This window comes from Xiphophorus hellerii, chromosome 8 (assembly GCF_003331165.1).
Source record: "Xiphophorus hellerii strain 12219 chromosome 8, Xiphophorus_hellerii-4.1, whole genome shotgun sequence".
NCBI classification, from domain to species: Eukaryota; Metazoa; Chordata; class Actinopteri; order Cyprinodontiformes; family Poeciliidae; genus Xiphophorus; species Xiphophorus hellerii.
In genome coordinates this window covers 26,815,228-26,831,053 of record NC_045679.1, presented here as the reverse complement: position 1 = coordinate 26,831,053, position 15,826 = coordinate 26,815,228, and the positions used below count along the sequence as shown (strand labels likewise).

The window sequence follows — 15,826 nt, the reverse complement described above, 5'->3', positions numbered from 1 at the left end:
CCCAATCGAACCGAGTCGACGGGACTATAAGGTATGAAAACACCCATAGAGTAAAATTAAAAAGGAGAGTCCAAAAATTTAAAAAGGAACCAGAATCGGAATTACAAGAATGAGATACAAATATCAATGATCCGACATGAACACTGGAAATATAAATGCTCATCAAGTAAAGGCAATAAAAAATGGCAACAATAAACACACTACTTCCTTTTACACAAAGTACAATAAAACAACTTTCACCTGGTCGGTACTCGGCGTGTCTGAAATGTCATTCATGCTTCGGCTCTGGGCAGGATCTGTAGAGAAAGAGCACACTTATTCTGGAATCACAAAGATGTTCAACTGTAGTTAACAGGATCAGCAGTTGTTTACATTATATATTGAAACGTGCCGAATCATTACATCAAAGTACAGGTAGGCCCCCAAGGTTCTCAACAAAGCAGATCAACAAAGTATCAAGCAAAGGCTGTGAATACTTGCATAAATTCTGATCTCTGTAACGCGAAGTCTGTAACGTAAAATGTGGTAAAAAGTGAAGCGCTGTGAATATTTTCCGGATGCACTGTAAATTGTGTGAAGCACACGCGGATTTTTCCATGCATGCACACAGAAAGCATTGAGTGTCACAATCATGCAGTAGCCGGAGGCGGAATTTGTGGAAAACGGTGTTGATTAAATAAAAAAAATAACACATTCAACTTAAGAAACTGAGAGGTGTAAAAGATTGCGATGAAGTACAATGTGTGTTTTATGGGGTTAACATAATCTCACCTTGAATTCTTAAAAAAAAATCCTGCCTTTCATTTGAGTGCAGGTTTGTCAAATAACTTGAAAATGACTATCCTTTCAAAGTAAATGTAAACTTAATCCAATGAAACTTTACTGTTTAGAGTTTCTATGAACTTTGAATTTGAAACCCATGACTTTCATTTGCCTGATGTGTAAAGCAGAAATGATACAGAAGTTACTTGGGGGATATATGTATGCATCCCGGTATCCCAGCATCCCGGGGATACCAGGATGCTGGTATCCGGGGGATTCCAGAGGCAGGAAAAGCCTCTGCTGTTCTCTTGGCTGAACGGTCAGCACTGGACCCAGTAATTGTTCCATCACTGATATTGTTGAAATTATTTTCCCCAAATGTTTGTTTTCCCTTCACTGAATAAATACAATCCAACTGAAAGTTGAAATTTCCACTTTATTTTAAGTGCAATATTAGGTTTGCAATCAGAAGTTAATTTACCTCAACTTTGTTGCTAAAATGTGCCATCCAAACAAACTTGACCTTAGTTAAAGCTGCAATGTATAACTTTCATAAAATAATTTGTTTTTTTACATATTTGCTAAAACTTCCATTATGTTGTGACAGTATTGTATCCTTGTGCTAGCTACAGAAACACACAGCTCAGTCAGAAACACCCAATCAGAGCCAGGAGGAGGGTCTTAATTAGCGCTGCTCAAGCTCTCCGCCATTCTGTCTGCAATGCCACTGCTTCTTCTGGATGAACGCTAAAGCTAGTTAGCATGGCCACTGATGACGGAGGAAAAGCGGTTTTCCTGGAACAATAATTTGTTCCTCCACCATTAGCACACTGAGCAACGTGTACACAAGCATGATTGATAGTGCAAAGACCTTCCTCCTGGTTCTGATTGGCTGATTTTGAGCGGGAGCGGAGCATTTCTGCAGGTGACAATAGCAGCACTAGGTGGAGAAGCTTGATTCCTTTTTTTTCACAGATCTGTCTCATAATTATACTGTCACAATATGGTGACAATTTTAAGAAATATGTAAAAATCTTATTGTTTAACAAAGTCATATACCACATTAGCACCTTCCTAACATGGCTGCCAATTAATTTTACCACATCTATATTTTTAGGGGTTTAGCAGCACATTCCAAATTTTATCAGCACAGATTTCAAATTTCAGCCATACATTAGTTACTGTGTATATTTATTAATTCATTAAAGTGCCATAACAGTAGAGTATTTTCTGCAGCACTCCACACCAAACCACTGCATGAATGGGCGAGCTGTTAATTGTTTTATATTCCAGGTCTCTATAGCAACTCTGTAGACATTAATAAATGCTGTTTATGCTGTTTAACAAGCACCACTAGCTCCACTTAACAAACACACCAGGGTTTGTTTTCAGTCGGATAGCAGATATCATTGGACATAGCTGTTACACCCCTAATTATTTTATTTTCTTTCATATATGGTTAGAACATACAGTATGTGTCATATATTTGTGTGTGTGCATGGGCGTGTAGGGGCGTGCGTGTGTGTGTGTGTGTGTGGGTGTGGGGGGGGGGTGTGTGTGTGTGTGTGTGTGGTTGAGACTCACGCAGGTGGCCAAGGCTGCTTGACTGCCGAGAGCGTAGGTCTTCGGTGGAGTGATGGATCCCGGAAGCTGAGCTAGTACTACGAGTCAGATTCACCTGAGGACTACGGTCTGACAGACCAGCAGCAGATATGGAAATAATGAACAGAGAAGAGCTGATTTCACAAGGAGAGAGGGGCAACTGGTGATCATCATGATGGCAGAAAACAAAGGAAGCAATATGATTGGAAATGATCAAGAACTTCTAGACTTTTTTTGTTGATTTGTAAATGAAAATGTAAACGCTCACTGGACGGTGTGTTGGAGGACTTTCCGATGTCTGCCAGCGAGCGATGAATTGGTTTCTTGGTCTGGTGGCGATGCTTTCTGAGCAACACGAAGATGATCTTCTCCTTCAGATCCGGAGGAACGAGATCGTCGGCTATTTGGCGATCCACAATTTCCTCTGAGGCAAAATGTTTATGCATTTAGTATTCAGATTATTTAGCAATATTTCCCCAAGACAACAAAAACTCACTGTTTCCTTATGAGAATATTTGGAGTTTTTACTCCACAGAATCTTAAACTAAGGTAAACCCAAACACTGCCCCTGGGTTGAACTTTTTGCCCAATCAGTAAATATCAACAACAACTTCTACCATTTGTACCAGTGAGTGGAAACAGGTCTTATTGTCTGTCCCTTTTGTTCTGCAAATGTTCTAATCCACTTCTGAATCTTTTCTGTAAAATAGAGCCTCACAATATATTGAATTTTAATTTCTGCAATATTTGTTGTTTCAAGTGTCATGTCATAAAATTTTACTTTCTGTCTGCAGTCAAACAAGGGTAGTAACTAGTTTCATTTAGTCAGTTACATTTATGTGAGAAACTTTTTTTGAAAAAAATTGACATTTAAGGGTATTTTTACTACAATGTTTAGGTACTTTCTACTTTTACTTGAGCAATTTCATTATGAAGTATCTCTACTCTTACTTGAGTAAAACTTCTGGATTCTTTACTGAATGAGAAACAAACAGAAATACACCTGCAGTTTTTGTTAAAGTTTCATAAGTACATATATATAGAAACAAACTGATTTGGAAACTTTTTTCTTTTGCCTAACTTTGTTATGTTTTTGTTACTTATATGAAGAATTATTGCCATTTTGATAATTAAAATATCCAAATTTCCTCTTAACTTTAGATTTTGGTCCATCTGGTGATGTCATTGTTAAATATTAAATAATTGATAATTTGATCAGTTACTCAGCACTTGAGCAGACTTTTTTCTTTTTTTCTTTTTTTTTTAACCAAATACTGTTTTACTCTTACTTGAGCAATTTCTTGGACGACTTCTGTTTACTTTTTATTTGACTGAAAATATTCTGAAGTTGTGCTCTACCCACCTCTGGTAAGTTCATAAAAACCCATTTTACACTCCTTGGTAAAAACCTAAACTATCCTTTCGAGATTTAAACGACACGTCTTGTGAGACTCACCCACTATCTGTGGCAGTGAGTAACCCTCCAGGTCCAGCAGAATGCTTCCCGTCTGCAGGCAGGTCCGGAGCTCAAACAGACTATGGAGGGTCAGCGTGGAGACGTGAGGCTTGCTCCATCTTTCTCCGCCCTCCTCCACCTTCTCCTCAAACTTCACCCACCTGAAGAGGACCGGCTCAACTCAGCAAATAACGGTCAAGTTTTTGTCTTCCAAGAGAGAGACGGAGAGATGGATATTTCTAGCCACAGGTTAGCAATCAGTGTTTCAATTAGCAAGGCTGATTTTCCCTTTGCTTTAGTCACATGAAGTGTTGGATTGCTTTTACTCACCGGCCTCAGGGAACCAAGTGGAACCTTTAGACCCTATAAAAAGCGACCTGAAATCCTAAAGCAACAACCACCGTGGTACTTTCCTGGTACTTGTGATTCTGTGATAAATGTACCTGGCAGACTCTTTCCATTCCAGCTCTTCTCCATCATGTTGCAGTGTGTCCATCTCAGTGAAAATGGTTGGTGTTGGGGTGGTGTCATCCTCACCCAGGATGTGGCGGAGACGCTCTGCAGCTGGAGAAACTACAGATACACACAATCCGTCTCAGATTTTGTTTGCAGCCCTGACAGTTTTGGTGCAAAGTTCATCCAAACCTAAATGGTGGACGGTGATTATTGCATAATGTTTATAAATCAGCTCATTTAATCGATTACAATTTTAGTTTAGATAATTGCTCAGCTGTCCAATAAGGAGGTAAGACCACTTGATTAAAGACTCTCACATACTTCATCCAAAGTGCTAAAATTGGTTCTCATTGACATGGAGATAAAAATTGCATCATTTTGTTTGCAGGGAGACATTTGCCTTCACTTCTTGACACCAGCCCTCAGTTGAACTGTTATGCGAATGTTGTTTGACTGGTCACTGGTGTCTGGATGGCCTTCAAGGACGAAGCTCCTCCTCGGAGCTGCAGTTTCCAAGTTTCCTTCACAGAGCAGCCCTCTCCCTATATTCCCCCACTCAGCTCCTACAGACTAGCCAGCATCAATTAGCAAGCAGCTGGTGGAACTGCTCATCAGCTAAGCTCATCATATGAACTACTTCTCAGAGCAACGCTGGTAAAAACATTGTTAAAGGTTAACAGAGGAACCATGTTGTGAGTGATTTAAGCCAATCACTCCTATAGTGATTGCTAGGCAACAGACCAACAATGATCCAAATACAAAACCAAAATGCAGGCAAAACACAATTTTGCTTGATTTCTCAAGCATGCATAAAAAAAATCAAGGAAACACCCCAGTTATGTTTTGAGAGAATAACATTATGAGATCATGTATCTGTTCATCTGTTCGATTCCCCGACGGGGAGTGAAGTTTGTTTCAGGTCCCTCTTGAAAATGAGATCTAGATCTCAACGGGGTTTACCTGATTAAATAAAGGAATAATAAATAAAATGTAAAGCTCAGAAACGTTAATTTTACATAATACTGCTCCTTTGAGACACTTTATTCATCCTTACCAAACAAACTTTAGTGTCTGTACTGATTATCTGGTGACCACGTGAGATCCATCACCCAACACCTCTTTCTAATTTTATTTTAGACAGATCAATCTCCATTACCATCCTGAGCCAGGAGGCTGCAGTTCATTCGCACGCCAGAGTTCACAACGTCCCTGATCATCACTTTGCTCCTCGTAAAGGAAGTTACTGATGAAAAATGGTGAAACAATTGAATTCATTTTTATTTACGAAGGGTTTGTGTTGTGTGCTACAATTACGGTATTTAGTATTTAGCCGTATTTAGTTCAAAACAATGTCCCCAAGAATAATCACTGTTTCAGATGCAGCTCAGAGTCTGGGCGCCTATTTATGGCTGAACCCTGAGCAGCCAATGTAATCCCTCAGGAAGAGGGGGTGGGACGTTGGCATGTGTTGTTTTTGCAAAGTTTTGGGTCATTTTTTTCCGGCCAGTGGAAAGAGAACATCATTCTCCTTTACTGACCTCACTGCAGAACTAATCTATCAGTTCTAAAGAAGGAAAAACACAGTCGGCATGTCTGTCTCAGCAGGGTGATCAATACCATGTAGCCACTTGCTCAAATGATGATAGGTTTCATAGGGGGCATCAATTTTCCCATAAGCCTGACTGAAAGACCAGGACTATTTTAGATTATGACAGTAAGTTATTAAGCAAATATTTGGTAAGGATAGGTTTTGTATGATTAAAAATGTTATGAAAATAAAACAACAATACAGCAATATGTAGTGTTCATCCGATCTGTAGTCTTCCTTCTCTAACAGAGTCATTGTTTTAGTTATTCTGTTAATGAGGAACAGTGGCTGTGTTTCCATTAGCCTTAAAATGACACAAATTGGAATCAAAAACACAAATTTGCTCAATGGTAATTTTGAAAAAAAACTTGCATTTTCTGATAAGAAGGTTTTTGTGCTAGCATGAGGTGGTTTTATGGCTCTATTGAAATTAGTGTGTTTTACAAATCTGCAGTGGAAACACTTGTTGCATCACGAGTTATGTGATTAGCAACCGGATGTTGGTGCTGGTGGAAAAGATAAAGAAGAAAGTATCAAGTAGTAGTAGGAGTATTATGATGTGGCTTGTTTTATGATGAATTGTCACATTAACTAACTTATTCAGGTGCATACATTTAGTCTAAACGTAGAGAACCGTAGACCAGACTGTTTGGTTTGGTCTCAAGCCGGATTAAATATCAAAACCAGAGTTACATCTACATTTAACAGTGACACAGATGTCTAATGACAAATACATTTAGCCTCTGCGTAGAAATCTGTTGAAGTCTAAGTTCATCCAGAATTTCATGCTAAAGTTCTCAAATAGCTAAAAGGAGATCCATGGCAATACTTTGCATAAGTGTTTCCTTTCAAACTTTTATCTGTTTGGAAACTTACAGACTGATTCACTTAAGTACTGAGAATGTTTTTCACAGTAACAATGTGTACAAACTTTGAAAAAGTGAAGCTCTAATTAACGCTACAAGAAAAGAAAATCTGCATCCATATCTGTCCTGTTGAGCAAATGGCATTTCTCTGTTTGGTGTGTTTGCATAAAAAGAAATCACTGTGCATGCAGACTGAGCAGACAGCAGGTGTTCAGTCATGACCTGAGAATATAAAATGCTGGAGTTTAACAACAGGATTCTCTGTTTCTGGGCAAAACATTCCAGATATTATCATCAAAACTACAGCTAACACTTTTGCATCAACCACTTGCCAAAATGGAACCCATACACACTGATGCGTCCTTCACCCTGACAGATGCTGAATTTTGCATCTTTTAGCAACATCAGTCTTCGTGCCATTCTGTGCAGAACCCGACAGCCATTTTCTCCAAAACCAAGCTGCAGCGCTCACTCACCTGAACACAAATCTGCCCATCTGAAATGATTATGTGGCCCCAAAAAATCAGCTTAAGCGAACTTCCAGCTAACTTCCAGCAACAGACTGTATTGAATAGTGCTGGCTTTCCAAGGTAATGAGCTCATTCTGCTATATTGATCTTGGTGACATGACAGTTTTTCCATGCAGCATAAGCAGTGGGTTTTAGTTGTCACAGTGGAATTGTGGCTGACAAGCTGTGATGTTGTCTTAGAACAAAAAATGTTTCTAGTCCTGACTGTTGGTGCTAACGAACAAGCAAACAGGCAATTTAAGCAAAGTTTTGTTGGTGCCTTTCTGACCTCACAGTCAGGACAAAAGTCTGTACATTATACTTTTGACATTATAAGTCCAAAGACATGCAACCTTTCTTTCTCACTCGCAGCGTTTCTATTGAACATAGAATTGTGCAAACTGCAATTACAAAAATAAATGTCGATGTGAAAAAAAAACTCACTGTTGCTGTTTTTTGATTAAAAAAGATTTTGCGCTACAATGCAGTGATTTTTTTCAGCCGTATCAAAATAGATGAATTTCGCGAAACTGCCATGGAAACATCACACGAGTCACGTGATCAACAGCTGGATGTTACTACTGGCGAAAACAACGAAGAAGAAGACAGGAAGTAGTATCAGGACGATGGTTTTTTTTGTTGTAGTTGTTGTTTTTCAGACAATGTGCAGCCGGCTCCTCCAGAGCTCTCACAGCATCACGGTTCAGAAGAAGTTGTGTCATTCCACCATGTTGAATCCACAGCTATTAGGCAAAATCGCAGACTACAATTTTTTCAAGATGCCACATATGTGGCCGCTCCCAAGTAGGCGGGACTTGTCTCTCCAACACCTGAATGAGACACCGGGATCAGACTCCTCTGATTGGCTGAGCGCTCACACCATGATTGAATTATGAATATTTTTTACGGAAATGTTTAAATCTTTTGCTGCCATCATTTTCAACGACGTACTGCATGAACAAACTTATTCTCATGTGATCTTAATTTCATTTCTCATTTAATAGAAGCAACGCAATTCCGAAATTGAGGGGTTTTTTCGACATCAGCAGAATAGCAACAAAGACTTTGTGCACATTTGTAATGAAACGCGGCTACTGGTACATGTTCTTTTTTCCTGGAATCTTTACCTGTTCTGGAACCCGGTAAGGTCAGGTGAGAGGTCATATTTGATGCTCACTGGATCCAAATAAGATCCAATCGAAGAGAGACATCCACTGGGTCTGATTCAGGATAGATGCGTCTTTATCTTCCTGTCCGCTTGGTAAGACAGAGAGTCTTCAGCTCACGTCTCATTGAGTGGCTCAAAGTGACTCACTTTCACACCTTCTCAAGTACGTCCCTTAACGTCGTCCTCCTCAGGGATTACTTCCAGCGTCATAGTATCAGCTAGCGATAAATAAATAGTTTCTCGTGCGGCTGCTCCGCCTTTCAGTCGATCAGAAAAGCAACAAAAAGTCTCCAAAGCAACAAGAAGCCAGAGGCTTTGAAGAGGGTCGACACACACCACAGGGCTCTGGAGGACTCTCCTCCCATGCACTGACTCTTGTGCTCACATGTCACAAAAACACAAACTTCATCAATGTAACTTGTACGTGAGGCATCTGCAGATACGCAACACACCTTCAATGCTGCGCACATTTGGTATTTATCTCTAACAGGCCAAAAATATAAAAAAAGTTGCAAAGCAGGTCACTCATAAGCACTCACAGTAACTTCAGCTTCCAGGTACAAGCACGTACTGTACTCCCACACACACACGCATACACACACACACACACTCAGCTTGGAGTTCCTCAGCTCTAATCAGCTTACAGCTTTCAGACTTTATGGCCTCTTGCTGGAAAATATAAACGCGCTCCTCGTCAGACCAGGTCATATGCCTCCTGCTATGGTGTGAACAGGCAGCAGGAAGGTTTGATTGTTGATTTTCATTCTAATCAGTTTCATCAGTTTCATTCTGAACTGATGATCAGTCACACACTAAATAAGCCAAATGAAAAAGAAATTAAGTCTTTCTGAAATTAAGCAGATTAACTATTTTACAATAGTGGAAGGAGGACGACGGCGTGGATTGTTTTTTAATGACCTACCGTGAACAAACTTATTCACATTTGATTTTAATTGAGCTTCTTATCTAATGGAGACATCATAATTGCAAAATTGTGTTGTTTTTTTTTACATTAGCAGAATTTCAACAAAGTTTTGCGTACATTTGTAATGGAAATGCAGCTAGTTAGAAGATTTGGACACAGCTCAGGTTTTCAAAACGAAATACGTCTGCTTCTATACTGTTTACTGCTGACTATAGCTAATTATTTAGACAGCTGAAATTAGAAGCATTATAATTATTACATATTATTAAATATAATTCTCTACTTTGCTATACGACTCCAGGGGTGAAATGTCTCATCTCAGAAGATTTGTCTTTGCATCTTTCATTGCTTTTTGACACCAGAACACGACGTTACAGTCGAAGGTGTAATGAAGCATTTAGGATCTGTGGTGACTGACCTGTGGGGTCGAGGTGCTCCTGCTGCTCTGTGCTGCCTCCGTCATCATTGTAGCTCTCCTCCTTGTCATGGTAACACTGTCTGTGGGAGTGTTCGTGGTGCGTGTGGTGATCGTAGTGTAGGTGTCGCGAGTCGCGCTCAGCGTCGCCGGGGTTGGAGCGGTGCCTGCGTCTTTTCCGTCTGTGGGAAACTGGAACACCAATGTAGAACGGCTGGGCTTCTGAAAGGGAACAGACGGAATATGTGAGCCGATGCTGTTCTCCCAGTATGTTTGCTTTCACTGTGAGCTCCCATGTAAGTTCCAGACACATTTTATAAGACAAACAAGTAACTATGTTACCGTCATGCTTTATGTGTCAAATATGACTTAAGATATCTTTAAGAAGTTCCTGCTCTGTCGGACACGCCGCCTTCAGCACACCACCACAACATTCCTCTTTCAAGCTTTTAGCAATGTTTTGTTACGCGCCTCGCTGAGAAGTAGTTTGCTAATTGCTGCTGGCTAGTCTGAAGGAGCGGAGTGGAAGCTCAGCTTGGAGACTCCAGCTCCAAGGAGGGGAGCTTTGTCGCTGGGTTACACCACTCATATCTGAACCCAGAAGGGTTGCCACAGGAGATTACAAGATATCTCAGTTATGCCTGAAAGAATCAAGGCAACACTCCAGGTGTGATGTGAAGCTCAAAAAAGTAGATTTTTTATTTTCAGCAAGTTTTGTCTTGACGTGTCTTACAAGCCAAAATTTCAACAAGTCACAAAAATTAAGAGTTAACATGCTAATATTAGCTTTGCATTGTAGCAAGCTGCATGAATATATTGTCAGCTGGAGCAGGAGAAAAGTTTTTCAAAACAGTAGCTGTAAGTTTCAGGTCAGATATGTCTTCAAAAACAGAATAAATGCATGTTTTAGGCATAATTGGCTCTGATTGGTCGTTATTTTTTCTGCAGATGGCAGTAGGATCACAGGGGGGAGGCAGAGGAACTTGATTTTTCTTCACAGATTATTTGTTATGTATCATACTGTCAGGACATAGTGACAATTTTTACAAATATGTAAACATATTTTCATTCGTTTCCTACAGCAGCTTTAATCTATTTAACCCCATGATGGAGCGTCATTCTGTGGCTGACCTGAAGAAAATATTGCTAAAGGTTGTTTATTTAAATTATGTAACAACAGATGTGTTGTCGTAACACCTGCAATTTGTAAATGTAGGCCTGAAACATATCGCTTTAGTTGTTGTCTCTTTTAAGGCCGCCCACAAAAAGTCATTGTGTGACACTGATTGATCTAAATGGGAAAGTTTAGGCAGCTGCCCAAATTCTGTCCAACAGAGTTCCACATTAGTCATTAGGTTTTGCAAATGTCAAGCAAAGAAAAAGAAAAATTCTAGACACTAACAGGTACCATAGAATTGCACAAAAATCCGTGAGGGACGGCGGAGTCCCTGCTCGAAATTCCGTGAAAGAGGTGTAGGAGCCTTGTGCCAGAAGCCCATTAAAATGCTGTTTACATCGTTTTAAACTGTGTGATTGTGAGTGGGAATAAAAATAGCAACAGGTATTTTGTTCCATATAACACAGTAGGAGTGTAACAGGTAAACCTTCTATGGATGCAAACTCCACTAAAAACCCACCTGTTTAGGATTGTATTTGAAACATAATCAGTTACAAATTTAACGATGGAACTTGACTTAATGTCGTGTTTTGATTGTTGATTCTATGTTGCAATTGCACAAAAATCCATGAGGGACGACGGAATCCCCGAGCAAAATTCCGTGAAAGAGGTGTATGGAGCCTAGTGCTGGAAAGCTGTTTACATCGTTTTAAACTGTGTGATTGTGAGTGGGAATAAAAATAGCAACAGGTATTTTGTTCCATATAACACAGTAGGAGTGTAACAGGTAAACCTTCTATGGATGCAAAAGGAAGAACCCCCCACTTGATGACTTTGTGTTTCTGTGTTTGATATGATGTAAAGCACTTTGAAATGCCTTGCTGCTGAAATGTGCTCTACAAATAAAATTTTATTGATTTTGATTGATAATGTTGAAAAAAAAAACACAATTCTGCAATTGTAGTGTTTCCACTAAATAAGAAACCCATTTAAAATCAGTCATGAATAGGTTTGTTCACATGATAAGTCATTTAAAAACATGCTGCGCCATCATCCTACAACAACTTCCTGTCGTGTTGTTTTGTGGTTTGCGCCAGTGGCAACACCCGGTTGTTGATCATGTGACTCCTGTGATGCGATAAAAGTGTTTCGTTTGCAGTTTAGCAAAATAAACCAGTTCTTGTGTGGCCAATAAAACACACCGCATCCTAACACCAAAACCTTTTATAGAAAAACAATTTTTTGTTGATCAAAATTACCGTGTTTCCTATAAGCAAATTTATTTTTGAAATGTCAAATTTCACAATTATATGCAGCCATCAGTATAGTTTGGTGTTTTTGTGTTCATCTGAGTGTCTGTGTTTTCCAGCCAGCTCCAGTTTAAATAAATAAATTCAACCAAAAATTGAATCACTATCAGAAAGCAACAGTATGTTCTGTAACAGCTGATGAGACAAAGTTACAGCCGGTGACCTTCTTGTATCAGGAGCAAGACACCGGCCTCACAGCTTCATCTTGTCTCACCATCATCATCATCATAGTGCCTGTGGCCTCTACTTCTTCCCCGCTGCCAGTCATGGTGGTCCATCCTGAAAATCACATTAAAAATCACAATGGAGGATTACGATGAAGAAAACAATGAGATGATGTCCCTGTCTTAACTCTGACTTGTTACAGCAAACCTCAAATGCACAGTTTACTTCTCTTTTTTATTTTTTATTTTTACCTTAATCATCTTTTAACCAAAAAGTTGGGGTGATTTTTTTTTTTTTTTTTTTTTTTCCAAAAGTACTTTTAGCAAAAAATGACTTTGGTCATTATTTTGTCCTTGTTGCTTCCTCTGTTATTTCTGTAGGGATGCATTTGGTCAGGGAATCCTCCTGGCTTTACAGCAGCTCAGACCAGATCACATGACCTGCAGGCCCACACGGCCCCACATGTGCCATCACGACACTGACACGTCAATGGATGACAAAAGGGAAAACTCAATGGAAAAAAAAAAACCAACAACACTTTAGGACCATAATCCTGTCAGAATGTAGCATTAAAATCAGGCAAGTCAGCCCAGGGTTCCCAGCATCGTTAACAGACTCTTAAAACGTTAGCATATGTAGGAGTCATAACTATAAACCTTGACAACAGTTATAAAAACAGGAATCAATTTGTTACAAGGTTATTCCTGTAAAAGTAAATGAACTGTTGATACATTGTAGAGATTAACTTTAAACCTTAAATGTATAAATGTACAAATATCTAAGGATCTCTAAGCGTTTGAGTTTTGTCAGTAACTTTGGTTTACGGTTATGTGTATTCTTATGTTTTGTGTTCAGATCTCTGTCTTGTAATTTCATTACTTTTCATTTTGTCTTGAGTTTTATTTTGCAGGAGGTCTTCTCAGTTCCCTCTATCTCCCCTTCAGCTGCACACTCAGTTCCAGATCCCTGTTCAGTGATCACCATCCGAGCCCAGATACCTCTGACTTCAGTCAGCTTTTTGTCAGATCCACCTGTCAGTTTCTGCCCCAGATGTATAAAGTGTTGCTGTCTGTTCCTCTGGTTACGTCTCTTTCTAAGTTTGCCTTTTATTTTTTTAACTCAGTTTTTTAACATGACATTGCCTACATCCTGCTGTGTTTAGGTTCTCCACCGCCATTACTGATGACAACACACACACACACACACAACACACAAGCCCGTTTTTAGTGTATAAAAACAGGCTTTCTAGGTTTGTTATCTTATTTTTACAACTAATGCTTGTTAGTCTTGGTTTTCACGGATGTAAGAAATTTGCTCATCTTTGACATAAATGAACAAATAAACAATAGCGCTATGCATTTTTGTCCTGCTTGCATTCATACTTGATTTTACGTAATAGACTGTTCATTGAGTAACACGATTAAATAATATCTTCCTGCAGAAACTTTGATCAGTGTTTCAGATTTGTCATGTAACCTTTGATTCAGGCGGTTCAAGCAGACATGAGAACCGAAACAATTGGAATTAAGGATGAAAAACACACACTGTCAGATCCAATAGGTGTGACTTGAGCAGTTTCTCATTGTTTTTCTCCATAATTTCACACAAATTATTGACTAGAAAAACAAACTGACATGCAACGGCTGCTTGAGTACAACTTTTATGTGTGTGAAATGCAATTAGACAACTTGTTAATACATATTAGGGCAGCAATTTGGCAAAGGAGCAAATTTATATCAAACAGCCTGAAATCCTGAGCCGTGTTGTTGTCGAAAAACTGAACGCTCTCGTCGTCTGATGACGTCGGTTTCTCTTCCTGATGCCTGTTTGGGATTTTTTTCTAGGCTGATCAATACGTGTCATTTCCTATTGGTTCCTGCTTCCTGAAAGCCTGATCAGTGACTGTGAAGGACAGTCACATGGTGCAGCCATGAGCCTCTGCACACACAGTAATGAGAGTCCGTCCACTGTGACTGCAACACTCTAATCCTGTCAAAATCGTGAACAAATTCCTGGATCATACGGCCTCATCAACACCTGCCTTGTTGCTGAAATGTGCGATGCAAACAAACTGGACTCATCAAAACCGTCTTTCTAAATTATGCTTATCTAGCCAGACTGTTCTTCAGCTCTTTCTCTCCTGGGCCAGAACACTGTAAGCATCCAACACCACTCCACCAACGCTGCTGAATTTATTTTGAAGACGATGGCAATATAATCCTTTATTTATACAAGTCAATCTCTTGAGACTCACTGTCTCATTTACAATAGAGGCCATCACAACAAGTAACATAAAAGCAATAATGACACAAGTCAACACGTCTAAAAATCAATACAGATAACAAATACAAGAGCCTGCAGACACAATCTGAAATCCCTTTATCAAAATGTTGAACTCCTCCAGCGGGACCAGATCACAGAGCTTCAGGTCCTGCTGAATAATTTGGTTTGTTTGTGTTAAATTCCTTTAAATTTTGGATTCAGTTGACCAGAAGTAACATTTTAAAGTCTGTTTAATGAATTATCCTCCCTAAACCGTCATAAAGCCGGTTGACATTAAAAGCTGATTCCACTGTTTTTTGTTTGTTTGTTTGTTTGTTTGTTTGTTTGTTTGTTTGTTTGTGTCCTGATGCATTCTAAAAATGAAATTGTTATCTATGCTTTCAGGTGCTGGTTTGTGCCAGATTGTCTTTACAGACGATAAGATTGAAAACATCCCACAGCAGCTGCCAATCGTTTGATTCTTTATGTCAGACTTTGGACGGCTGCCACTGGTGATGCTGCAACATTTTATGAAAACACCTAAAACTCATTTGACATCTTTCATGTTTTGTCACATTACGGCCACCAACTTATGAGTATGCAAAATCTTATCTGTGGTAAAAACAAAACAAAAACAATTCTGCATGTTACCTGTTTTGTTGTTTTTCTGCACATTTTACACACCGTTGAAAGAAGCACCATATTACTTTGTCCATCTTATCACTGTGCTCCTTAATGTAAAAGCCCAAACTCTTCAAGAAAACGCATCTTGAAATAGAAAATATTCACAACAAACTATAATTAAATTACAGGCCTTGAAAGTGTTTTAATAGATTTCTTACCTGATTGTGAGCAGCAAAGTCGAGGAAACCTCAAGTCCAAACCGTCAGCAGGATCTTCAGACGTCAGCGCTGCCAGAAGTCTAGAAGTGAAGTAGATTTCTCTATGTGTGCACCAAGCAGAAACAAAAAGAAAGTTCTGCAGCTGGACACAGACAGAGCCAAAGTGACTGCCCAGAAAATCTGTGTATTGAGTTCTGGATGTTCCTGCAGGGGATGTTTGTGTTTGTCATTGGAGAACCAGTGTGTGGATTCCAATCGATTCACTCAGCTGGCTTTCCATTCACATTTTCTTCCCTTTTCATAATGAGAAAACTATTGATCCTCAAGGTAACTTTGCAAACTTTGCTGCATGAATTTGCTAAACAATAGAATAGAATAGAATA

At 39.3% G+C, this 15,826-nt stretch overlaps 1 protein-coding gene across 5 annotated transcripts in view; it reads right to left on the bottom strand.

Annotated features, from left to right (window-relative positions):
* Positions 1-12,452, bottom strand: part of slc4a5b (solute carrier family 4 member 5b) — a 35,715-nt gene extending 23,263 nt beyond the window's left edge. For 4 of the 5 annotated variants that reach the window (XM_032570431.1, XM_032570429.1, XM_032570432.1 and 1 more), the window contains exons 1-7: positions 12,389-12,452; positions 9,751-9,969; positions 4,264-4,393; positions 3,821-3,981; positions 2,633-2,788; positions 2,347-2,454; positions 241-296 (exon numbers count right to left, since the gene is read on the bottom strand). In XM_032570431.1, coding sequence (XP_032426322.1) covers positions 241-296; positions 2,347-2,454; positions 2,633-2,788; positions 3,821-3,981; positions 4,264-4,393; positions 9,751-9,969; positions 12,389-12,452 — 894 coding nt within the window. Of the gene's footprint in view, positions 1-240; positions 297-2,346; positions 2,455-2,632; positions 2,789-3,820; positions 3,982-4,263; positions 4,394-8,366; positions 8,664-9,750; positions 9,970-12,388 lie in introns of those variants that run through there. The other variant, XM_032570434.1, reaches the window with a different exon arrangement.
* Positions 12,453-15,826: the final 3,374 nt, after the last annotated feature.